Genomic DNA, 26,703 nt, shown 5'->3' on the forward strand with positions numbered 1-26,703 from the left:
GTTCCCAGCACAGTGACGCGTAAGAGAAAGCGGTCTAGAACAAGATGCGAGCAGACTGTTTTATTGTTTGACTTCAGGTAGGGGACTGCCAAGGAAATAATCTGGGGAATGGCATAAGAATTACTATTTGGGGGTCCAAGGGCAGGCTGCAGAGATGGACTCAGAGGTCAGAAGATGAGTTTTTAAGAGAGGACAGTTTCTGGATTCCAGGTCAGAAGAATCTTCTAGAACAGAATTTGAAGTCTTCATTAAAACGTCTCAGCAACACAGACAGGCCCAAGGAAGATGATCTTGCCACAGCAGTGCCTCGACGTCTGCTCTTCCTGGCTCAGGGTCCACTTCAGCAGCACGAGCCTCCAGAGGCCTGACCACTGCCCCCTCCACAGCAGCTGGAGCTCCCCCCACCACAGCAGCTGGAGCTCCCCCCGCCACAGCAGCTGGAGCCCCCTGAGGGCTGGCAGCAGTCAGAGCTCCGGTGTCTGTTGTGGTGGGACCTGTGGCGCCTGTGGTGGCTCAGGCAACAGCCCCCATGCCCAGAGCTGCAGCAGCTCCCATGCCCAGAGCTACAGCAGCCCCCAGAGCTGACACTGCAGCAGGACGAGACTGGAGGGCACTTTGGGGGACACTTTGGGGGGCATTTTGGGGCGGGGCACGGAGTACACTTGGGAGGGCATTTGGGAGGGGGCTGGCACTGCTGCTGGTTCTGCTGGCAGGACATGTCGGCGGGGAGGGCGGGCGTTCAGGAGCTGAGGGAGAGTCAGACAGCAAGTCAGCGCCCGTCACACACAGCGGCCCCCCCGCCCCTTCCTGTCCTTTCAGCATCCTTCTAACCCCTTCATTTTGAAGGCCTTGAGATCAGAGGTGGGAAAATCATCTCTGATGTTTTTGTTACTCTTACTATTTCATTATATGCCTCTTGTCACAGAGTCTCATTTCAAACCTCACTTGCAAGGTCATCAAATAATAGTAAATATGTAAAGAAAGGTGATGCTCTTTAACATTTCTAAGTGTCAGAGCAAAGACCAGGAAATAAATTGGCTCCAGGTCAGCATTCATTCTGCCGTGTCACCGAGAATCTTGAAAATGTCCAATGCAGGACAATTTTAGAGCTGAAAGCCTCTTTCAGGAAAAAGCTCACTCATTCTCTCTGGGAAGGATTTCTGATATGCTGTGGTTTTGCAGAATATCGACAGCTGTAGCTGTAAAGTGCCTTCGAGGCCATTGGTCCCAACCAACTCAATTCATACAAGAGGAAACAGAAACCAAAAGAATTGACTTCACTGGCCCACTGCTACCCATCGGCATATCACAGAGCCAGGCTCAGGTTCCCTGACTCCCAGCTCCACACTCTGTCCTTCATTATCCTCCTCCTGAGGGGCGTCACAGCCCTCAATCCAGTGTGCCCCACTCCCACTGTGGCGTTTTGACAGATCCACAGGTGTCTCTGGTTCTCTCGTCTGCCCAGTACCCATGTGCTCAACACAGTGAGTCTAAAACTGGGTGTGGCTTCTTTCCAGAACTCTATGCCCAGAGACAACCCACTCTAGTGTCATCGAGTGGTCAGTGTTCTTATTCCCTGAAACCAGAGAAATGCACCAGCAACCAAAAACAATTCAGTTTCTCTAAAACTCTAGCACCAGCCACACAGCTCTTCCCAGGTACTTGCGGTCTCTCTTATCCATTGTGTCCTCGCTCTCTTCCTTCAGATTTCCTGGGCCCTCGTCCTTGCTAACCACAAATCCTGCCCTCCTGCCCTGGCCTGAGCTCCCTCCAGGGAAGGCCCTGCCCCGTCCCCAGTGGACACTTACCGGGTACAAAGCAGCACAGGGTCTATCACCACCTCAGGAGGGAGTGGATGGAGGTGCTGTGGCCCGAGGCCCTTTTATCTGGTCTTGGGCTCTGCCCTAGGCTGTGAGACAGGGCCTGGGCATGAGGGCACCGCCTCCTGCCACCCACATGGTCCTGTGACAGGTGATGACTGGCAGCTGCTCCCTGCCTCCCTCCACGGGCTCAGGGCAGCAGCTCCTGGCTAGGAAATACCTGCTTGAAATGGCGGACTGTGGTGGGTTAAAATGGACACCACCATTTCCAGAGTCCTCTGCTCCCTTGTTTTCTATGAAAGGTGGCTCTCTTCACAGCCCTCTATTCATACTAACAGACCCCGGTCATACAACTATTCCTTTCCTTCCCCCCTAGATATTAATTTTCCATCTGGACTTTTGAATCTAGATGGCTTGGTGTGAAAATCTACATGTCTGAGTTGTGTGTGTGTGTGTTTGTGTATAACACATTGCTTGACAAAAGAGGCCTTGGAGACCTCAGCATTCTGATCTTTTAAGTGGAGATAATGGTAGAAATGCCTTCTTTGCAGGATCCACAAATTAAAATGGCAAAGGGGAAGTAGGCAAGATAGTATGCAGCACTTGGTGAGAGAGAGACAGAGGGGTGGAGGGAGAGAGGAAGAGAGAGAGAGAGAGAGAGAGAGAGAGAGAGAGAGAGAGAGAGAGAGAGAGAGAGAGAATAGATAGACAGATAGGGAAATAGGTGCAGACATGGGACAATGGGAATTTTTTAAGCCACAGTCACTTTTTAAAGTAGATGGGTCAGGTTCAAACTTTATGCCATCATTTTCCTCCTACATACCTACCTCCTATGTACCTGTTTTGGCTTCATGACGGTAGGTCTAGAATGAATATAGGAAAATAGAACAGCACATAGGCACATTGCCCTAAGTTACAGCCTGAAAAGAATTTGCAGTCTCCTGGGCAAATCTGAAGGAAGGGATGAAGTAAAATAACAATGGGAAGAGTGGAGAGAAGAGAGCAGCCAAAGAGGTGACCTTAAAGAGTGGCTTCAAATGGTGTTGCCGGTATACTTCAGAACAAACATATTCAGTATTCAGTGTTTAACTGTTTGCCTGGTTGCAGTATCAATTTCCTGTGTTTCCCAGGCTCAAGAATAACCATTGGAAATTCTAAAGGTTAGAGGACAGGAATTCTCCCTGCCCAACACTCCTTATATCTATAGATGCTGTTAACCAATATCTGAGAAAGTAAGCATGCTCAAAATTAAACATAATGTCAAAAAAATTCACTGGATGGTCTTAGCAGATTGTGAACTACAGAAGACCAGATTGGTGAATTTGAACTTGAAGAAATTATCCAAACCGAATTGAAGAGAGGGGAAACATAATGAAGAAAATGAACAAATGATCGATAGTCTGTTGAATAATAGCACACAGTCTAACATACATGGATTTGGAGTCCCAGAAGGACAGAATAGAATGGAAGAGGAAATGTATTTTAAAATATTGGTCAAAAATTCTCCCAATTTCATGAAAACCATCAACCCATAAGACCAAAAAAGTAATAAATCCAAAACAGGATAAATAAATAAAAACAAAGCCAATATGTCTAGAGGGAGGGTACAAGTTAGTCTTGGAAAATAGGCGAAAGAAAGAGGAATTCTGAAGAAGGGTTTCCAGGAAGGATTTGTCAAAGAGGTCTGCTAGGATATAGGCTTTAAAAGGTGGTGAGCCTTTGATCTGTAGAGACAATGGGGTGGAAGGAGGAGGACATCAGTGGAGAAGAAACCTTGTGAGAATATGTACGAAGCAGTGAGTGGTCCAGCCTGACTGGAGTAAAGGGCATGGGTGATGGAGTGGGGAGAGAAGCTCAGGATAAGGCTGGAAAGAAGACTGGGGCCATATTGTGGGGAGACCATTGCCCGTGTCAGCCACTTGGGTTTCATTGAACGTTCACCAGAAATCCACCGAAGGCCTTAATTTAATTTGATTATTGTTACTTGTATGTTTGGCATCTTAGCGGGGTCAGGATAATGACATTGATGTTGGATCCTAATATGGAAGGGGATTGTGTGGGAAACCCTGGGGCAGAGGGCAGTAGCTGTGGGAATGAGATGAGAAAATACCGTTGCTGATAATGCCCTGAATGTCACTACACATGCGCCATCCATTATTCACCACCTGCAAATCCCAAGACCTCTGAAAACTATGTTTCTTGTCCGGTTGTTGACAACACCTATTTGGTGGCAAAAAAAAACCCAATCCCAAAATAAAAACAAACAAACAAAAACACTGATCTGAATTGACAGTGAGGTCTCTTTATCTTATTGTAGATATTCATATGTTCTGTTGCAGAAATATTAGCAGCCTCCCCAAGGGGTAGGAGTCCTAAATCTCTGGGGTATAGGGAATCTGGACTGTACCCCATGCCTACCCAGATGTGATAGACTCCTTGGTGTGAATTCCATTGTGTTGGGGTTGGACCTGGCTTATTCAGAAGAATACCTATAATATTGCTAATAAATTCTATTCGCTATACTGCCTTCCCTAAAAAAAAAAAAAAAAAAAAAAAAGTTGTGAATTTCATCTGGCACCCAGGGTTTCCGGTAAGGGACTCTGGTCTCCAGTATTTAATATCCTTGTGTCACTAGAAGAACACAAGGATCTAACATTTTTCTGGAGTCTGGACTTCTCTCTTGTGAGTACTACTTTGGCTAAGAGAGCCTTGCTGGACCAGTGTCTATCCCAAATCTCAGAACTGAGGAAGTCTGAAGTCCTCTCCAATTTTAACTGACACCTTAAGATTTTCCCAGTTCAATCACACGACCCACCTTAATTCATGATGAATTGTTCTGTGGTATGTTTTCTTTACTTATTCTCAATTATTCCATTATATTCAGTGGGGGACCTAGAAGAACAGAAGTGTGGGTTTACGGAAGGCCCCGTAGGACCCTTGGGCATTTTTCTCTCTCCTGTCAGGGCCCAAGATAAGCTGTCCCCAAATATCCCTCAATGGCATCTTGGTTAGTTTGAATTCAAGTTACTAGACCAGCAGCAGGGGCAGAGGGACATTCTGGTCCCCCCCGCCTTGTCTCCTTGAAAGCAGGAAATATCCCCTGTGAAAGGTGTCCTCCCCCCACGTGGAAGACACCCTTATCGCTAGAGTTTACTCAGAGCTTAAAAGTCTGTGTAATCAAATGTTACTGCCTCTTTTCTAACTTACTATTTTGTTTCAATCCCTCACCAATACGCAAACCTTGCTTAGATTCCTTTCGAATGAGCACTAACCTTCTTTGTCCTGCCAATTTCTCCCAAATGTGTTGTTTCTGTGTCTAAAAAGTATGAAAAGGTGCCTGGTTCGATCATTTCTCTGAGCCTCATTTTGGGACCTGAGCATCATAATGTGATTGTCCCACGCACACGTATTAAATTGGTGTTTCTCCTGTGGAGCTAGTCTTGCGTCAATTTTGTTGTTTTATTACTAGTCCAGCTGTGAGAGCTAAAGGGTAGAGGAAAGGAATTCTCCCCACCCCAACACTCCTTATACCTATAACCGCTGTTAACCAACCCTCAATACAAAATTTCTCTGTGTTAAAATGTCCCGTGGTGTGATTTTTTTCAAAACAGTGGAAATTCTTGTTTTTAAATTTTCCAGGTTGGCACTGGCATTCCTACGCTGGGAGTTAGGTTGTATTCTAATCTATTGACTAAGTTTGCCAAATCTTTATAATAATGAGAGTCACAGATAATCCACTTGAGATAGTCATGATAGGCAAGATAACCTACCCTTCTGTCATCACCACTCAGGCCCCGTAGGGGAAGAATAAGGAGCTTCCTTAGATCCCTGAGGCTGGAATTCCTTGCCTCGTTTATGTGCTCCGTCTTACATCCTGTAGTCAGGCTCATGGGTGAGTCTCTGTTGTGCTGAGAGGGACCTGAGGGCAAGGCTTGAGATTCATTCCTCTAACTCAGTGGCTCTCAGTGACGCATGGTGTGTGGACATGGCACAGCCCCACTACACACCCCACACCCAGGGGGAGCATTTCATGCTCTGGAGACGCATTTTAGTTGCCACAGCTGAGGGGCAGGGGGTCGTGTTTGACACTGTCATCCAGGGGTGCTGCTCAACACCCTCATTTCACGGCACGGTTCTCCCAGGACAAAGAATTATCCAGCCCAAAATGTCGCTAAGTGCTGAGGGTGAGAAACCCTGCTTTGTTATCGGAGGGTGAAGACTGTACTCGTTGGAAACAGCTCCTGGATTTCTGATGGAACCAAACAAGCTTCTGAAGAATGCTGATGAAATACTGTGGAAATAGCTGCTTAATTAAATGGTTGCTCAATCAGCCATTTTATTCAGGCCGGGTCAAGTCAGAGGGCCTTGCCGTGAGTGACTAAGGGCCCAATCCCGATCCAAGCGGAAAAGGCATTTCTGACCGAGAGCCTCCCCTCCCTGGTACCCGCTCTCCCCTGGTGAGCCAAGGAATCTAGACCCTCACCTCACTGTCCTTGAAACCAGCATTGACCCTGGTATCTGAACCTCCTGTCCAGATCTTTTACTCCTTCGAGACTCAGCATTTTGCCTGAGCCATGTCCCCCACCGCTCACCCCATCCGTGTCCTATCTGCCATTCCTTGCCCCGTCGTCACTCCTCCAAGCCTCCCTGACTTGCCCTAGATGACCACATGTATTCCTGTTTGTGATTCCCTTCCACTCACCCCGCCTCTGCTTGACCTGCCTCTGGGGCCACACTCCCTCATTGAATGGGTGGTTCCCCACCCTGCCTCTGGGGCCACACTCCCTCACTGAATGGGCGGTTCCCCATGGCCAATGGTCATTTCTTTCCTTTACTTCTCCCCTGAGGGTGACACCTCACAGCCAGAAGTAAATCTATTTGTAGTGTTCTATAACAGACAAAGTGTTTTTAAATAATTTGCCTAATGTAACCCTCAGTGTGACCCAGACAATTGACCCTTCGAGGCAGACTCCCCCCACCATGCAGTCAAAAATCTGTGTATAACTTTTGACTCTCCTAAAACTTAACTACTAGTTGTCTGCTGTTGACCAGAAGCCTTACTGATAACATAAACAGTGGATTAACACATATTTTGTATGTTATATGTATTATACTGGGGGTGCCAAAAAATGTATACACATGACTTCCATTCATCTTTTGTTATCGGTATATATGGAGTATTACAATTTTAATACAGTTGTTTCCTTTCTTAAAATGTGCACACGTTTTTTGGTACCCTCTGTATACTGTATTCTTACAATAAGCTAGAAAAAAGAAAAAGTCATTAAGAAAATCATGAGAAAGAGGCAATACTGTACATGTTTAGGATTGGTGCCTCTTTCATTCTCTGATGTATTCCAAGCATCCAGACTAGCGTCTGGCACATAGTAAAAACTGAACTAAGGTTTGGATAAATATTGATTGAATGAGGGAAAAATAAGCAGTGCATCCCATTTTCAAACAGTTCTGACTGTAGAGTTTCCTTTACTTCTAGCCAGAATCTTTCCTTTATGGTTTCCACGCATTGGCTCTAATCTCTTGAGTTTTACCTTTTCTGAAAGAAAGGCTTTCAAATAATGGGAGAGAGCAACATGCGACTCCTTTGAAAACACATCATTCTTCCTTCCATGAGAAGGAAGAACAAGTTTTAGAGCGAGATCAGCCTGGACTCGGATTCTAACCTATCAGGTTTTAGACGTCTGACCAGACAAATTTGTTAACCTCGCCAGATTTTTGTGTGGGTTTGTGTGTGACTGTATGTAAATCGGAACCAATAGTAGTACCTTCTGAAGTTGGGAGTGTGAGGAAGGAGGTCGGGTTCCTGCCTCAGGTGATGGCGGGCGCAAAGCAGGTACTTATCTTCCAGCCTCAGTCCCACTTGACCCAAGCTGAGCACGCTGCCCCGGGTACCATCTGAGCCAAGGAGAGCGGACTGTCGTGCCCGTTAAGACCAATGGTTCATTACTATTTGCCACAGACAATCCCAACCTTGATCCATTGTAATCAACGAAGCTTTCTCCACAGGTGTGGCTATCTGTGTACCCATCATCTTTGACAAATGCATCTGATCTTTAATCTCAATTCAGAACTTCACATTTACCTTCAGTACATTTATTCCTGTCAGATTAAGTCCACCATTCCAACTCGTGTTGAATCAGACATCTACTCTTCAATGCTCCCTCATAACTGGAAGTCACCTGAAATTTAGGTCAGTTTCTTATCCAGTCTTCCTCTGGGATGGGGACAAGAAGTTTGTTAGAGCAGGATGAGGATGGGGTCCTGGGACACACAAGTGTTAGAAACCAGGAAGGATGGTCAAGTAAGGAAGACATCTCTCTCCCTGGGCTGTCTGTAATGTTGCTGTAATTATATATTCCTGCTGTTATCTCTGCCAGGAACACTCATTTTCCTCCATTCGTTAGCTGGCTCCCACTTAGCTTTCATATCTCTGATTGTAGTTGCCTTTGACCCACTCAATTGCCCCTCCTGTGGGCTTCCATGGCACCCTCCCTCCCACGTAGGACCTCTCACAAACAACTCTCACATGTCACGTGAGCAAGACAGTGTCTACCTTGCTCACCAGTGTACTTCCGGGCCCAAGCACAGTTCCTCGCAGGTCGCCTAGTCTCAATAAATATTTGTCCAATAGATGGATGTGTTGATACAAGTCAATAAGTGGTCTTCTTCTTGACAGATACAACAGTAGAGAATAGAGGGAAGGTGTTAACCCAGATCAGGGCTCCTAGGACCAAGATGTGGTGAGGGACATGGTGCGTGGCTTCAGCACAGCTTGGGTTATTCCTAGAGTTCTAGATACTTCTAGTTTAGTCGTCCAGGTCCGGAAGCTTCATCTTTTGGAGGCATGACTCTGATGGTGACGGGGAAGCACTTGGATTATCATGCGTCACCCTGTCTTCCTAACTAGTTTCAGGTCACAGGCCTGAGGATCCACTGGAGTGTCCATTCATGTCAGAAATGAGGAGTACGCTAGTCTTGTTGGAAGTCTTGGTCACCACCTGGCTGTTTTCCGATACATCACAAAAGTATCCCCATGAATACTTCCTATCTTCTGATTACTGCTATCCACTTATCTATACCATGATAAACAGCTGAGCTCGTCCCTTATGCATGGCAGTTCTCCTTGCTTATTCATCCAGGACTATTCTAGTCTGTAGGACAAACTATGGCATGTGGAATCTCTCCCTCTGAATGTTTGGGTAGTGCCTAGGGAAAGGAGAAATATGCCACAGCTAGGCCCTACCATCTCACAGTCAAAATATCTGTAACGTGTACCAGACAACCCCTCTCCTTCAGACCCACACAAGAACCCCATTCTGGGTACTGCTGCTGGCAGTGGGGTTGGGGATTTAAGTAAGAAAAAACAAGAGACTCCTTGGTCTTGAGGGGGCTCCAGACTGAAGAGTAGAAAATTGGACTCCACACACGGGGTGATTGCATAGAACCTCCCACAAGAACGGTTCATGGTCAGCTCCAGCCTGCCACCACACCCTACTCATGCTGTGGTCACCGTGTACAAGTGTCACCACTCCTTGTGCATCTTGAACGAGCTCATGCCCCTGGATGTTCACTGTAGCCATGGTTCCCACCTCCAACTGACCAGAATCATTTTCAGTGGAGGTCCCAGAGTCTCTCTCTGGAAATTCCAATTAAGTAGGTCTGGGATGGATCCTGGAATTCCATGTCTTTTTTTTTTCCTTCAACTTATACAAATTTGTTTAGTTTATAGAAAAAAATGTAGCTATTTATTTTCCGCCTGAGCTACTATAAGCCATTCTAAGGTATATTCTAAGTGTAAATTAATTAATTAGTCAATTAACTAATGTATTAAAAATTTTTTTCATTAGTTTCAAGTGTGCAAAGCAACGTGATAGTTAGATGTTTACACCCCTCACAAAGTAATAGACCCCCCCCCTCAATCTATCACCCCTCTGGTGTCGTGTATGCTGTTACAATACCATTGACTCTATTCCTTATGTGGTAGGTAGGTTCCCAGGTAATTTCACCGTAGCCTAATGCCCTCAACAAAGAGGAATCGTTTTGATCTGAAATTTGAATCCTCAGCCCTAGTCCTGCAGATCCTTTCATTTCAATTCAGATGGGTGACAGGAGGAAAGGCCTAGAGCTAAAGGCAGGCCATCAGTGACAGGAGGGAAGGCGGGGAGTGGTGGGCTGACCGGGAAGGGTCACCCCCAGCAGTGCTGAAGGACTGCAGCATTTCCTACACGAGCTCCTGAGGTCACAGCCCTCATTGCCAGATGCGCTTTAAAACCCCCGAGCTTTGAAAGCATACAGACAGAAGAAAGAGACACACCGTCGCATGCAAAAAAACATGCGTACTCACAGAAGGGCAGGCAGACACACACTCCTGGGTACCCCTTTCCTCTGAGCTGCTACAGGCGGGCTGTGACGGCTCACTGGGGGCCTGCCTGGAGGCTCAAGGCTGGACCTCCTGTCAGAGGAAGTGGAGGACCTGAGGCCGAGCACCCCAGGAGAGAGGAATGTGGGCGCTGAGCTCCTCTGCTGCGGAGCTGACCCTGAGGCTGCCTCCTGCACAGCCGTCGGGGGTTCCCTGGCTCAGCGCCAGCCTGACTCACCCAGAGACGCCTCTATTTTCCCATCATCCAACCCCTTTCCATATCCAGGCCTAGTTATCTTGGGGACCAGGGTCTATCTGCAGAGTACAGCATAGGTCATTACAGTGATGAGACCGTGTGGTGATCTGTTACCTGCCCCTGGCGGGGTAGGTGGCTTCTTAGGTGTGAATGCCCTCCTCTCCTGCTAGGCCTGTGTTTCGTCTGTACCTTGAGGGAATGGACTGCTCCCCACTCACCCTCCAGAAAAAGGGGTTCTTGTCCAGGGGTGTGTTTGAGAGAACCAGGGGTGTGTTAAGGAAAATCACCTACCTGGGGCTTCCAAGCTTCTCGCCATCCTGCTCTCTCCACGCCCACCCAGGGGCCCAGGCCGTGGAGACCTAGGGATGCCCGGTGGGAGCCGTTCGGGCCCTGCCAGGCCCTAGAGGCATGTGCCACAGAGCAGCCTGGATTCTAGGAGAGGTGGCAAATGTGGACCTGGTGGAAATAACTGCGATAACTCCACAACTGTGTGGGAAAACGACTGGATGGTACAGGAAACCTCTCTGGAAGAGGCAGAGATCGTGACTCAGATGGAAGGTGCCATGTATGGTAGAAAAAACTGTCGGCTTGGAATGGGGTCTGGCTGTATGGCTTTGACCAGTCACGTCTACCCTGCGTGCTTAGGTTTCCAACTGTGCCAAATGGCAAGATAATAATACCCGTGTGCTGGGCTCTTCTGGACATTAGAGGATATACTGGGGATGCCAGAAAAATACATACAAAAGACTTGTATTCATCTTTTGTTATCAGTGTACATTGAGTATTACAATCATTTTTTCTTTTACAAGGTTTTTAGTTTCTAAAAAACATACAGAAGAACAAAAAAGAAACTAAAAGTTGCCTCACATCCCATCATTTAATTACCTAAATACCTTTCACAGGATCTTTTTCAACATTCTGTTGTGCTTTATCACGTTTCTATCTATGTGTGTACGTGCACACACACCGTTTTATGCAAAAGTGAAAGCATGCTATCCATATTGGTCTCGAAGTTATTTCACTTGATAATATGTCATGGAGAGTATTCCTGGTCAACCCACTCAGATTGATTGTGTTCTTGTTTTAATAGCTATACAGTATTTCATGGGATAAATGTGCCATCATTTGTTTAGCCAGCCCCCTATTGATGGAAATTCAGGTTGTAGTTCTCATAGACCTCAAGTGTGATATGATGTGAAAAACCTTCTGCTTATATGTTTTGTGAATATATGCCAATCACCTATAAGGCATTTGGGAAAGAGCTAAGATTGTGCAGATGGTTTTGCTTAAATTTACAATACACCATAAGCCATATGATCAGTAGATTTTGTGTTTTATTACTCCTATTTGGATGAACTATAATTGTTAACATAATTAGTTCAATCCCCATGCCCAGATGTGCCCTTCTCTCTTCAGTGTCTTATAACTTTCTGAGTACAGGTTTTTTACTTCTTTGATTAAATTTATTCCTAGGTACTTTATAGTCTTTGAGGCAATTGTAAATGGGACTGTGTTTTAATTTCTTTTTCTGATATTTTATTATTGGTATATACAAATGTAACTGATTTCTGAATATTAATTTTATATCCTGCTAGTTTACTAAATTCATTTGTCAGTTCTAATAGTTTTTTGGTGGAGTCTTTGGGATTCTCTCTATATAGTATCATGTCATCTGCATATAATGACAATTTTACTTTCTCCTTACCAATTTGGATGCCTTTTATTTCTTTTTTTTGTCTGATTGCTGTGGCTAGAACTTCCAGAACTATGTTGAATAGAAGTGGAGAAAGTGGGCAATCTTGTCTTTTTCCTGATCTTAAGGGGAATGGTTTTAGCTTTTCCCCATTGAGTATGATGTTAGCTGTCAGTTTATCATATATAGCCTTTATTATGTTGAGATATAGTCCCTCTATTCCCACTTTCTTAAGAGTTTTTATCATAAATGGCTGCTGGATTTTGTCAAATGCTTTTTCTGCATCTGTTGATATGATCATATGATTTTTATTTTTTATTTTGCTAATGTGGTGTATTACATTAATTGATTTGTGGGTGTTGAACCAACCTTGCATACCAGGAATGAATCCCACTTGATCATGGTGTATGATCTTTTTAATGTATTGCTGAATTCTGTTCCCTAATATTTTGTTGAGGATTTTTGCACCTATATTCATTAGGGATATCGGCCTGTAGTTTTCTTTTTTTGTAATGTCTTTGTCTGATTTTGGGACCAGGATGATAGTGGCCTTGTAAAAAGTGTTTGGGAGGCTTCCCTCCTTCTGGATTTTTGGAATAGTTTGAGGCGAATAGGTGATAATTCTTTTTTGAATGTTTTGTAAAATTCACCTGTAAAGTCATGTGGTCCAGGGCTTTTGTTTGTTGGGAGCTTGTTGATTACCAATTCAATTCCCCTGGTAGTAATCAGTCATTCAAGTTTTCCGTTTCTTCTTGAGTTAGCCTTAGATGATTGTACGCTTCTAGAAAATTGTCCATTTTCTTCCTGATTGTCTAATTTGTTGGCATATACTTGCTCATAGTAATTTCTTAAAGTTATTTGTTTTTCTATGGTGTCTATTGTCACTTCTCCTCTTTTATTTCTGATTTTATTAATTTGGGTCCTCTCTTTTTTTGATGAGTCTGGCTAAAAGTTTGTTGATTTTGTTTATTTTCTCAAAAAAAACAGCTGTTGGATTCATTGATCTTTTGTATTTTTTTTTTGGTCTCTATTCCATTTATTTCCACTCTGATCTTTATTATCACCTTCCTTGTACTCCCTTTGGGTTTATTTTGCTGTTCTCTTTCCAGATCCCTTAAGTGTAAGGATAAACTCTTGATTTGTGATTTTTCTTATTTCTTTAGGTACTATGAATTTCCCTCTTAAGACTGCTTTCGCTGCATCCCATAGATTTTAGGTCATTGTGTTTTCATTTTCATTTGTCTCAAGATACTTTTGATTTCTTCCTTGATCTCATTGTTGACCCATTCATTATTTAGTAACGTGATGTTCAGCCTCCATGTTTTTGTGTGTCTTCCAATTTTTTTCCTGTGGTTGATTTCTAATTTCATAGCACTGTGGTCAGAGAAGACAATTGGTATGATTTCAATTTTCTTAAATTTATCAAGACTTGTTTTGTGGCCTAACATGTGGTCTATCTTGGAAAATGTTCCATGTGAGCTTGAGAAGAATATGTATTCTGCAGCTTTGGGGTGAAATGCTCTGAAAATATTGATTAAATCCAACTGGTCCAATGTGTCATTTAAGGCTGCTGTTTCCATATTTATTTTCCATCTGGGAGACCTGTCCCTTGTTGTCAGAGATGTGTTGAAGTCCCCTACTATGATAGTGTTGCTGTTGATCTCTGTCTTTACGTTAGTCAATATCTGTTTTAAATATTTAGGTGCTCCTATGTTGGGTGTATAGGTGTTTACTAGGGTTATGTCCTCTTGTTGGATCAATCCATTTATTATTATGTAGTGCCCATCTTTGTCTTTTAATATATTCTTCATTTTAAAGTCTATTTTGTCAGATACAAGTATTGCACCTCCGGCTTTTTTCTCATTTCCATTTGCATGAAATATCTTACTCCAATCCTTCACTTTCAGTTTCTGTGTGTCTTTTGATCTGAGGTGAGTCTCTTGTATACAGCATATACAAGGGTCTTGTTTTCTTATCCACTCAGCCACCCTATGTCTCCTGATTGGAGCTGTAAGAATAGGTTAGCATAAGAAAGGAAGCCATTTTCTGGATAACCTTAACAGGGTGTGGACCAGATGTCCTGTTTGAAAAGAGCTTATCTTGTTAACTGCCGACTGGGTGGGGTACAAGCCAGCTTATCTTGTCAAATCCCCAGAATGTGGAACAAGCCCATGATATGTATACTCTTTGAAGCTATGGAAAATTACTGGATGCTTTAAAGATGCTATATAAACCCTTGGCTTTGAGTGCCCCGGGGTCCTTGTTGAAACCCGCTGCGTCAGGCAGATACTCGGACCCCAGCTAGCTGGAAATAAACCTCGCTGTGTGACTTGCATTATCGCGTGTGTCCTCTGTCCAATTGAGGGGTGGTCGATTCTAGACCTTAACATTGCATTTACTCCATTTACATTTAAAGTGATTATTGATAGGTACATAGTTATTGCCATTTTGTTTTTTGTAGTTAGATTGTTTTCATCTTTCTTCTGCTTACAGAAGCCCTTTTAATATTTCCTGCATTGCTGGCTTGGTGGTAATGAATTCCTTTACTTAATCTTTTCTGGGAAGCTCTTTATCTCTCCTTCCATTTTAAATGATAGCCTTGCTGGATAAAGCAACCTAGGTTGTAGGCCTTTGTTTTTCATCACTTTGAATACCTCCTGCCACTCCCTCCTGGCCTACATATAGATATACATATAGATATGGTGTGTGTTTACTTATTTATTTATTTATACAGTTGACCTTGAAAGAAAGAAAGAAAGAAAGAAAGAAAGAAAGAAAGAAAGAAAGAAAGAAAGAAGGAAGGAAGAGAGAAAAGAAAGAAAAGATGAGCAAACAGTGTATTTGGAAAGAAAGAAGAGAGTACCCTGTGCAGAGCACCGCAGAAAGCCTGCACGGGCTCCCTTCTCCCCTCCCCTGTCTCCACAGAGGCCACACGTCTATGGCAATGGCCCCAGAGCTGGCTGACCTGTCCAACCCAGGCCAGAAGACCTTTATCCCTCAATTAAGGAGCAGGAGTTGTCTTCTCTGTTCCCTCATTCCTTGTGCCTTTCCATCCATCCCTTCCCAGGAGGGGCCAGGGATGCTGAGAGGAGACAGAAAACCCACAAGGCAGCCCACCTGGTCTAGTGTAAGGAAAGTTCAACTACGGGTACATTAAACCCAAGAAGAAGAAAAATAACGAATGAGAAAACAAAGCCCATCCCAGAGAATCAGGAAGGAGTAACAAACCGGCGTTATGCAGGACTCAAGCTCTGAGTGTAGAATCATCTTTATTGTTACATGGCCCTCTCTTGTCCCTGGTCTTGGGTTGCTCACCAGGGCGGATGCTGGCTCATGCTGCCAACCCACCGGCTTTACTGAGCAGCCCGTCGCCTGACCCAGGAGAAGCGTGGGACTTCAGGGATATTCTGACTCGTTGGGCAGGTAAGACAGACACCTGAAAAGTGAAGTAATTCAAGACATGTTGCAGGCAGTTGCCATGTGGATGGTGTGGACAATGCAACGAGTTCTAGGAAGTCGGCCAGGCTTCTGTGGGTAGGAGCAAGCAGAGAAGGCTCCAAGGAAGAGGTCTTGAAAGATGGGTTGAGTTTCAGATGCTGGAAGGAGCGGAGAAGTGGTCTAGGAATGGGGGGTGGAGTGAACAGAGGCTGGGAGGCAGGGACCTCTAAGGTATGTCCTAGGGAACACCCAAGCTGTGCTCTGGTGGCCTGACTGGTCTGGCTGGAACTGAGGACGTGTGCATGGGAGGAGTCAGACGAGAGGCGGGAGAGGCGTCTGAGACCCAGATGTGGGGCCCGTGACCACAGGCAAAGGAGTTTAGACATCACCTCTGCAGCAGGAAACCTCAACCTCCTTGGAGAGATGCAAACAAGAGCCCAGAAATTGTGGCTGCTGGGAAAGGAAGGGCATTTTCAGGGCAGGATGCGGGCATGACATTTTCAGGGCAGGAGGCTTCAGACAGGCTTCTTTTAAAAATAGGCACTCTTTGCTCCCGCATAGGCTCCACCTTTCACTCCAACACTGGTTCCTCCTTTGGCTCCATAACCTCCCAGACCCTGTGGCTCTGGAAACACATCGCAAGGTGCGTAGCCAGCACCGCTCTCGCCGCACTGGTCGTAACCGGCTGGGCCACAGCTGGGGGCCTCGGTGTCCAGGTGGTACGGACGCGACTCCTGACAGCCTAGGTCTCCGGAGCTTGGAATCGGGTTTGGGCCTGAGCACGGGCTGGGACAGCGCCGAGGCTCTGGGCTTGGGCAGGGCGCGGGGAGGGGAATCGGCTGTGGACTCGGGCGCGGCTCTGGGCGCTCCCGGGGCTGCGGCTGTGGACGCGGCTCCTTCGACTCCCGCTGCGCTGGGCGAGGACGCGGGGCTGGACTCGGTTCCGGAAGCACACGCGGTTCCGAAAGCTGCCGTGGTGGTGGACACGCGCGGGGCTCTGGGCTTGGGCATCGTTCTGGGCGTGGATATGGACGTGGGGCGGGAACTGATGGCTGCAGTGATGGGTCTGGACGCTGCTCAAACCGCCGGGGTGGACACGGGTCTGCACAGGTTCTCAGGTCCGGGCAGGAGGCCCCACAGGGGGATCGTGGAGCACAGCTCTGGAAGCGGCGTCTGATGGGAGGAATCTGGACCCGACACCTCTGCGGAGGGACCTGCTTGGGGCAGCAGGGCGAGGACATCTCGATGCGGCACTTGGGGCCACTTCTCTGAGCGCAGCTGGAAGGGGGCGCCCTGGAGCAGCCGCTGGGATAGATGGGCTCGGAGCGGCGGGGCGGGGTGCAATAGTTCGAGCAGCCAGAGGAGCTTCTCAGGGGCTGGCAGCTGCCGTAGCGGGGCTCGGGGCGCCGCGGGGGGGAGCAGCTGTGGTAGGCAGGCTGCAGCTGGCGAGGAGGGGCGCATCTGCTGGTGCTCTGCGAGCGGCGCTGCTGCGTGGAGCAGCTCCCGTAGGAGCCCTGCGTCTGGCACGGGGGTGCCTGAGTCCTAAAGGGAGCCCGAGACTGACGCGGGGGGGCACCGCAGCTGAAGGAGCCCTGATATTGGCACTGAGTGGAGAATCTTTGCTGAGTCTGGCACGCTGGGGACCGTGCTACATAAGTCTGGCGGGGTTGGGGGGCTGGACAGGGTACGTAGGTCTGGACTGGGCGTTCCACATAGTACGTTTCTGTATAACACATGGGAGCACAGTCTACATAACACGTCTGAACAGGCCCGGGGGCTGCACACTGCACGTAGCAAACCTCCGACTGGCACGGAGCCTGGCACAGAACCTGGCATGGAGCCTGGCACAGAGTCTGGCCCATCACCGGCATGGTCTGGGGCTGGCACGGAGCCTGGCACTTCACCTTGGTGGTTTTAGACTTGGATGGGGCCTGGCATTTCACTGCCGTGGTCTGGGGCTGGCAGGGAGCCTGGCACGTCACCTGGGAGACTTGAACTGGGCATGGTGCAGGGCACTCCACAATTTGCACCTCGCCAGGGGCTTGGACCACCACCGGGCTTGCTGCACAGGCAGATGGCGAGGGGTAGAAGGAAGAACCCTTCACACAGCACTGGGGGGGCGGCAGGCAGTACTGAACATACTGCTGGTCACACATGGTTGCGATGCAGATGGGTGAGCACAACCTGAGGGTAGAAAATCAGGGTTAGGAGCGTGGGGATTGGGCAGGAGGGGCTGGGATCAAGCGGAAGCCACCCTGCTTCTTCCCTGCCCTTTCCTCCCCCACCCTCGACCTTCACCCAAGAATCCTTCCTGAGTCAGCTGGACCCAAGATTAGTCACCATTGCCCAGCAGACCTGCCTTGGATCTGCCAAGCAACCTGACTGAGGTCTTGATCTGAGGTCGTGTCCACGGCACAGCCAGGGCTGCAGGTGGCTAGTCTCTCCTAGAGGATGGGCATGCGCGTGTCCAGCACAAGAGGGCGCTGATGACAACACAATTCCCATCACTGGGAGTGGGGGGGATGGTAGGGGGAGGTGGTCCTAAGTGCTGGGAGGGAGCACTACAGAAGGAGAGGAAACCCTGCTCCCAAGACTGTAGCCCAAAGGGGGGCCTCCACACCCACATTTACTGGCAACACACACGTGTGCAAACATGTAAAACTGCACATATGGGAACAAGCACTCAGGCACCATCTGCACTCAAAGCATCCACTGGAAAGTAAAGGATCCAATTATTTACTAGGCAGCTCAAACCCAGCATAAGATGTTTGCTTCTCCACACGCCCTCACTTTAGGTAAATTTGTTTAAACAGGCTCTCATGGACGTAGGCAAAACACGTACATACAGAACACCAGCCTTGGAAAGTCTCAGGACCCACACAGCAACTTGCTCCTCATCACCTCGAACTTCAGAAAGGTTTTCTCTCCAGTGCCTCTGGGAGGCAGGGTGGACTAACCAAGTCCACCCAGAAAGAGGGGATAACCCAGAAAGTGCCAGCGCCCTAGTTGCATGACTGGTATTCAGCCACACGTCAAGCCTGTGCCTCAGGAGCATTACAAACGTGATGTGGGGGGTACGGGTACATTCTCCGACACCACACCCCATCAGGGAGACACAGAGGGCTCCCGCCACCACTACTTGCCCTCCCCACATCTACCTGCTCATGTCCAGGCAGCTGAGTGACCAGCACAGCGAGGGGGCTGATTTACTGCTCAGCTCATCCAACAAAACACTTCTCCTAAAAGGCAAAGCCTTCTGGTCTCCACTTAGAGAAAATATCTAAATGCATATGCCCTTGGGGATGGAACCCTCCTCCACCCAATTCTGTTCACAAGGTGTAAATTACTAAGGCGTCTTTCCAGGGAGGGAGGTGCTGATGAGGAAAAATGGTCCCTGAGGAAGAGGCAGCGGCTCTCGCAGGCAAATACACTGATTTGAGTACCTCAGTTCTTCACAGACTCCATAGATGTTTGTCTCATGTCCCCGAAAAGTCCACCAGACTTTTCTCCTCTGGCTCCCAGCTTTCCCCTCACAATGCCTCACCCCCATGATTCTGAGCCCCCGCTGAGCATCAGTTCCACCCCAAACCCAGGACCCAGCCCCCAGACTCACCTTGTTTGAGACAAGCAGTCATCTGGGCTGAGGCATCTGGACAGAGGGCTGTTTTTATATGAAGGGTTTGGGTCTGGCTTAGGCCATGAGACAACACTTTGGCATCTGCCTGTCTCATCAGCCAGGCTGGCATTCCAGCATCCTGTCCCCTCCCTGTGTACCTGTCCTTGCAGTCACCTACAGAACATGGGCGTGTCTCACCTCAGTGCCAAAGCTTTTGCAAAGCAATCTGCAAGGAGCAGATTCTGTGTCTTCCTCCTTTTGCACCCTGTCAGTTTCTTCTCCACACTTAGAAGATCTGGTGGGGGGGTTGATGAGTGGTGACAAAGTTATCTTTTCTCCTGAAAGATGATTCCAGGCCCCTGCCTTCTTCCTTGTCTGAGAGTCTCACCAGATAGACAGAAAAATGGAAAAGTTCCCCCTCTGGAAGCAGTTAAAATCACCTCCAAGACAGGGGTAACTCTACAGAATGAAGAGACTGTTGGGTCAGAGCTGAGTCTAACATTCCAGGTTGGCTACTTACAGCTGTGTGATCTTTAGAGCTGATCGAAGTATTAATTGACTCATCAGCAAAATGGAGGTAATTAAATCTCCTTTGCCGAGTTATCGTGAGGGTCAGGGCAACTATTTCATACAAAGGCATCCAGTCAAAGATGACATTCAGAATATCCAGCGTCCACTCATTGTAACTGTGGACCAAGCAGTACCCAAGTCCTGCATGGGGCAACCTGAAGGCTTCATGGCAGGTGTGGCCATCGAGTTGTACTTTAAAACAGCCCATGTGCAGGAAAGAGATAACGAACTAGCATCCTGTGAGCCAGATACCGTCAAGATGGGATAGTGTCTTATCTTTTACCTACATCATTATTACTTGCGTCATTTTGTAGGTAATCGTTAATACCGAGAAAGGGATTCTTCTTAAGATTACAGACATCTAGCTTTCTTCTACCCCGTTTCCCCAAAAATAAGACCTAGCTGGACAATTTACTCTAATGCGTCTTTTGGAGCAAAAAGTAATATAAGACCTGGTATTATATTATATTATATTATATTATATTATATTATATTATATTATACTATACTATATTATACTATATTATAAAGACCCAATCTTATAGTAAAATAAGACCAGGTCTTATATTAATGTTTGCTCCAAAAGTCGCATTAGAGCTGATGGTCTGGCTAGGTCTTATTTCCGGGGAAACATGGTGAGATCCAGAGACCTGGCATAGGTGAGCCTACCTGACCTCAACCTGATTGACACGCCTGCCCCTCTTAGACAGAGCATATATTTTTATGTCCTATGGTTCTCCATCATTCTTTACTGTACACACAATGCAATGCAAAAGATGAGTTTCCTTTTATTATTTTACCTGTGTTCTTGTTTTCCTTTGGTGAAATGAAAAGGAAAGTGAAATAATCCTTCTACCTAGGTCATTTCACTCGCTTATGAAGCTGTCCCGTCTCTGGAGGCACTTAAGATTCTGACCCAGGTTGTGAGTAGAAACTGTAGATTTAGACAGATCCGGGTTGAATCTGAGCCCTAGTACTTTCTAGTGGGGTGAAAGTGACTTAATCTCCATGAGCTCAGATTCCTTATCTATAAAACAGAAAGAAGGAAAGGGAGGAGGAGGAGGAAGAGAAGGAGGAAGAAGAAAGAAGAAGTAGAAAAGTCATAGGATCATTGCGTGAATTCAATGAGATACCAAATCTAAAGTACTTAGCGTTTAATTAACCACTTAGCACTCTGGGCTTTCGTCTCCTCATAGGAAGATGGGAATGAAAATACTCCGCCAGGTTCTCAGTGAAGCTAAAATCAGATAATGGGTCTGAGAGTGCTTTGGGGTCCATGAACCTATGAAATCCCTCCCATGGGTAGTCTGTCCAGATCAACCTCACTTTCGAGTATGAATTCTGGATTCCGTCACTCATTCCCAACGGTGCTCCAGATACCATTTCAAACTTGAGTAGCCCCAGAAACTTGCAGAATGTTGGCTCAACAAGGACCACCAGGGATTATCTGGTCCCACTCTGTCACTCAATAGACGAGGACTCTGAAGCCTAGAGAGGGACAAACCTTCTGGAGACCAAAAGCTAATGACTGCCTTGGAGGTCCCAGATCCCAGGTAGCTCTAGTTCCAGAGGAGAACTCCTTCCACTACAGCAACGAAGTTGTTTCTCTGATCACACAATTTGCCAAGGTGCTCTGAACCTGGAAAGCCTAGGGGCTTGGTGTTGGCTTAGAAGGTAGTCATGAAAGCAGCGAGCTAGGAGAGCTCCGAACACAGATCAGCTGGCCTCACCAGAATGTAAATTATTGAATCCTAATGGCTGTATCTCTCCCACTCATCTCTTGATAACATGTGAACTTCTTGAAGGAGGACTCTCTATCTTATTTATCTTGGTATCTCTAGATTCCTGACTTAATATGAGTCTGTTGATTAATGGATGGAGAGACGAGTGGAAGGATGGCAGAAATTGGGCTTGGTTCACACATGTCTTAAACCACTGGAGAATGAGTTGATATTGTTCAATCCAGAGACCAGAGAGAGCTGCAACTCTTGTTACTTCCTGCTTCTTTCTTCTTATATGGAGAAGTGGAACGGGGGTGGGAGAAGAAGAGGTTGCAGGAGACAATGAAGCTAGGTATTAGAGTTTTCAACAATATGACTTTAGAGCCTTGTCACTAAGCCAAAAGTAACTCAGCATCTTACTTTTTTTTTTGATGTGAATGGTCCTATATTGGAAAGTTGTCATTGGTTAAAGATGGAATTAGTACTGAGATTATCTAAAGGCAGGGATAAATACGGTGTATTATCTTGTTTCTCCAGTGAGGTTTAAAACTTACAAAGGACATCCCTTATTTGGACACGTCTTCAAACTAAATTGTTCCTTTCGGTAAGATTCAGTGTGGCCTTCTAATCTACATTTTTAAAGGCTTTTTGCTTTGGTGCTTAATCAATTCAATGTGGCAAAAAATAACTCATTATCTCCCTTTATAAGGCCTCCTCCCAAGGTCCCATTTCAGAGAATGGCTCATCCATACCATTTCTTAATCTAGAAACCTGGGAATCACCCTTGATTCTCCTTCTACCTTAGTCCAATATATAATCTCACACAATGTTCACTCCGCTTTATAATTGCTGTCAAACATATCCCATACTGCCCACCCCCATTACCCCTGCCATATCTCGTCTTCGTGATCTCCTGGTGCAATAGTCTCCTCACTGTTTTCTCTGCCTCTTGTCTTTCCTTCTTCCATGTAACTTCCAAGATAGCCATAAGAGGGATCTTCAAACCCCCTTCCCCCTCAAAAGCTGGCCCCAGTCTTCTATACCCCACACAACATCAAATGAAGTCATACATAGTGGTTTACATTGTCCACCCATGTCTTGATATTCAAAATGGCAGACCCTTGTAAATGTCTCCTCTTTCTGGAATGGTCTTTCATCTTTTCTCCATGGGTGGAAGTATTGCTCATCATTTGAGGCAACTCCAATGTGATTTCTTTTGTAATGTTCCCTGACTCCCCAAAACCATGACTCACTCTATGCTCTGTCTGTGCTTTAGACACACCCCATCATCGGAGTTGTAATGTGTTCTCTGATTATTTACATTCCTGTCTGCCATGTGACCTATGAGCTCCTCAAGGAAAAGAAGTTACAGTGTACAAATCGTTGTATCCCAGAAATGGGCACTGGGCCAGAGCATAGCGTGTATGTCATCTTGTTGATTACATGATTTCATTTTCATGCATGTAAACACACACACACACACACACACACACATACACATGCACAGAGAAGTCTAGCATATGTATATCTTACACTGCATTTTATGGGTCAGTTTGTTTCATTATCTATTGAAATATAATAAATGGATATATGATAATATAAAGGCCGTATTGAAGCCCCATGCAGTAGCAAAGAAACAGAAGGTTTAGATACATGAAAGATTAGATCGATAGATGGATGGATGGATGGATGGATGGATGGATGATAGATAGATTGATAGATAGATAGATAGATAGATAGATAGATATGCTAAAGGCCGTGGTTATCTCCAGAGACAGGTCATTAATTTTAGGAAAAGGTGTAGATAGATGGGGATATATATATATATATATATATATATATATATATATATATATATATATATATATATATCTCACACACATTATTCCTCTTGGGGATGACTGCTGCTCCCCTGTTAATAGTCATTCTCTCAAGCGCTCTATGCTAAATGGGTAAGATCTTAGTTCATGAAGTGGAGCTTATTAAATCCAGTTCACTCAACAAGTATTCACAGATCACCTATTCCTAGAAGTGGATTAGAACAGTCATGATACATTCACTCAGCAAAAACTCCCTGAGCACCTACGAGTACTCACAGCCTCTACCCTCAGGGAGCTTACCATCTAACAAGGAAAACAGATCAGCAAACATTTGTAATGCTTGGGCGGGGCTGGTAGAAGTACCCACTGAGTGGGGGCCCACAAAGAGGATCCCAAAGAAAGAATCAGGAGGCACTGCCTTCCACAGGCTTTGCCTTCTCACTCGGGAGAAAAAGCCACACACACGAACCAATGGCGGAATGGGACCATGAGCCTCCACACATGAAACCGGGGGGTCCAGAGCACACAAAACAGAAAGTGTGTGGGGTAGAGTTAGCAGGTTTAGCAAATAAAAATATAGGATGCCCACTTGAATTTCAATTTCAGGGAGACGACAAATATATTGTAGTATATGTATGCCTCATGGGGACGGAGCAATTAAAAAAGATATTTCTATACTAATACAGATTGAAGGAATGATGGTGATAACTGATGATGCTGACTCATTCATTCATTCATTCATTCATTCATTCATTCGCTATTGGGTATTTACTGTGTATAAAGCATTATGCTGCACCCTGGGGATACAATGACAAGATAAACAAACGAACAAATGTAGCCCCTGTTCTTAGTCTTTGGTCGAGTGAAGAAGACAGACATTAATCAGAGCCAATGACACCACTGATTAGCACTTGGCAAGAGGGCTCCACAGAGCAATGCGAGCTGCCTAGGGGTGCCTCTCATGGGGGAGCTGACCTGGCCAGGGAGACCGGAAAAGGCTTTCCTGAAGGGACAGACATGGGGCTGAGATCTGAGGATAAGTATGAGTACGGGAGTGGGAAGGGCATGCTAGGACGAGAGAACAGCATGTGCGAAGGGACAGCTCGGGGGACAGGAGATTATACGGTGCGCTCATGGAACTGAAAGCAGCCCGGGAAGCAGGAAGAAGGGCCACCTGGTCTATATCCTGAGGGGGCTGGGAGGTATTTTGAGCAAATGTGTGACAGGATCAGACTCTGGGTGCCCTGTGAAGGATGGAGTTGGGGAGCTGGAGCAGAAGCAGGGTCATGGTGTGGACCCTATTTGTCTTAACCCAGGAAATGGGTTGGTGGCCCTATACAGGTGTCATGCACCAGCAGATACCATCGATGCTGTGTCTTATTTAATCTCAAGAATTAGAGTTCACAGTTAGGAGGCTGAATGCCCAGGGCATGGCAAGGTCTTTGGGGACAGGCAGGCTTGGTCTTATTGTCACTCTCCCTCTCGCCGGCTGCTGGCAGGGCAAGCTGCTCACTCTCAGAGCCTTGATTAGTTTCACCGCATGTGAAATGTAAACAATATTAGCTTCGTAGGTTGTTATAAAGGCTAAGCCACGGACCCTCAGGCAGGGCAAGTATCATTGTCATCATTACATTATGGCTATCGCTTAGCATTTCAGCTGCTTTTGTTACATCAGGACGCTCACCTCACGGAGAGGTCATCATTTCTGAAACAGTTTGCAATGAGCCCAATTATTTGGAGAGTATAAGCCTGGTCATGTGACTTGAGACATAATGAAAAGAGTAAGAGACTGGGGCTTCACGCTCCGGCCTCAGCTCTCGGACAGATTCCCATGCGGCCTCTTCAAATCTCTGTACATTTACGTCTCTGGCGGTTGGTTGTTTTTCTTGCTTACTCACCAAAGATCTTATGAAAACGCCATCCGTATTAGGACCCTTCTTCAAATGAACATAAGTGAGCATGAGAACCACTGCCTCTGTACACGTGTGATATTTGCAGTCCCCAACCCAGCGACTGACCAGAGGGGACACAGTCCCTTTCTCAGATTGGAGGACAAGGTCACCGAACTTGCTCTGGGTGTCTGTCCTGGGGGTTGTCTGAATAGAGCAGTACACTCCCTGGTGTGTTTGGAACCTGAACTGGACGATGCTACCCAGAGAAGCACTGACCCGCAGGGAGGGGGTGCAGGGAGGGGTGCTGTGTGCAACACATCGCAGACAAGGAGGAGGGCTGCTGGAAGAAGAGACTTTATTTTTCCCATGTTGGGATTTAGGGCCTGATGGGTCCACAGAGGGGTGAGCAGGCTGAGGGGTCAGGGAGGTTGTGGGGAGCCCTGGGGGAAGTCTTCAAGGCCCTCAAACGCCAGAGCAGAAGAAAGAATGTGAAGGGGAAGTTCAGAGGCCCGGTCCATGATTTTTGGGTCCTTCCATTGCTGCTCCTAGGTGGGCAAGACCCAGCTCAGCAGCAGCCCCCAGAGCCATGGCAGCAGCCGGAGCCCCCCGAGGGCTCAGAGTCACAGCAGTCGGGGCTCTGGTGCCGGCGCCGGTGGAAGAGACGGGGCCTGTGGTGGTGGCTTAGGCAGCAGCCGCCACCCCCAGAGCTGGAGCCACAGCAGCCCCCAGAGCTACAGCAGCCCCCAGGGCTGGGGCCACAGCAGGAGGACACTGGAGGGGGACAAGGGGCTGGGCACTGGGGAGGGCACTTTGGGGGGCATTTTGGGGCGGGGCACGGAGGACACTTGGGAGGGCACTTGGGAGGAGGCTGGCACTGCTGCTGGTTCTGCTGGCAGGACATGTCGGCGGAAGTTCAGTCAACCTGAGAGAAACAAACAAAAGAAATGAGCACAATCTCTGGGATTCGTTCCTGTTGTTTCCCTTCCCCTGGCTTCCACAGGAGCCTTCATTTCCTCGAAAACAAACCATAACCAATATCCCCTTTCCTCGTCTCCTTTGCTTCCATTATGTCCACTAACCATCTCCCTACACGGGCTCCAAAGTCAGCCGCCCAGAAGCCTTCTTGTCCCCAAAGGACACAAAACAATGCACTCATTTTCTGGCCCATAATCTCAAGGACATCGGAAGGACAGGACATACCCAAGAACCTCTGGTTTCCAAAGAATAGATTAGAAGGTGGTGACACTGAGACCGAAGAGCTCTGCAAGCAGCAGGGTGCTTCCCATCCCTCACCTCCCAGGGACTCCTTCCTCAGCCCCTTCCTTCTCTGCGCCCCCCTCACAGTCCCGGCCTCCTTTGCAAGCCCTCACCTGGTCAGTGGAGCAGGCAGGAGCTGTCGCTGTCAGGGCTTGGGACTGAGCAGCCCAGGGCTGGAACCCTTTTATCCTGGGCCTGGTGCCTCCCAGCAGTGAGACACAGCCTGTGCATGCAGAGCAGGGG

General features: G+C 46.9%; 3 protein-coding genes across 3 annotated transcripts; all 3 read right to left on the minus strand.

The window, feature by feature from the left end:
• Nucleotides 1–340: 340 nt before the first annotated feature.
• LOC308487568 (uncharacterized protein) lies at nucleotides 341–718 on the minus strand (the record flags this gene model as incomplete). The annotated part of the gene is made up of 1 exon (XM_081025982.1): nucleotides 341–718. One exon carries the CDS (start codon nucleotides 716–718, stop codon nucleotides 341–343), a length of 378 nt encoding a protein of 125 aa, XP_080882108.1.
• Nucleotides 719–16,114: 15,396 nt separating this feature from the next.
• On the minus strand, nucleotides 16,115–17,740 carry KPRP (keratinocyte proline rich protein; the record flags this gene model as incomplete). Its single annotated transcript, XM_081026560.1, has 1 exon — nucleotides 16,115–17,740. One exon carries the CDS (start codon nucleotides 17,738–17,740, stop codon nucleotides 16,115–16,117), a length of 1,626 nt encoding a protein of 541 aa, XP_080882686.1.
• An 8,028-nt stretch (nucleotides 17,741–25,768) lies between these two features.
• LOC308510733 (late cornified envelope protein 2B-like) lies at nucleotides 25,769–26,114 on the minus strand (the record flags this gene model as incomplete). Its single annotated transcript, XM_081080462.1, has 1 exon — nucleotides 25,769–26,114. The coding sequence occupies exon 1, from the start codon at nucleotides 26,102–26,104 to the stop codon at nucleotides 25,769–25,771; it is 336 nt and encodes a 111-aa protein (XP_080936588.1). The 5' UTR covers nucleotides 26,105–26,114.
• Nucleotides 26,115–26,703: the final 589 nt, after the last annotated feature.

This window comes from Rhinolophus hipposideros (assembly GCF_964194185.1).
Source record: "Rhinolophus hipposideros genome assembly, chromosome: 19".
Lineage (NCBI taxonomy): Eukaryota > Metazoa > Chordata > Mammalia > Chiroptera > Rhinolophidae > Rhinolophus > Rhinolophus hipposideros.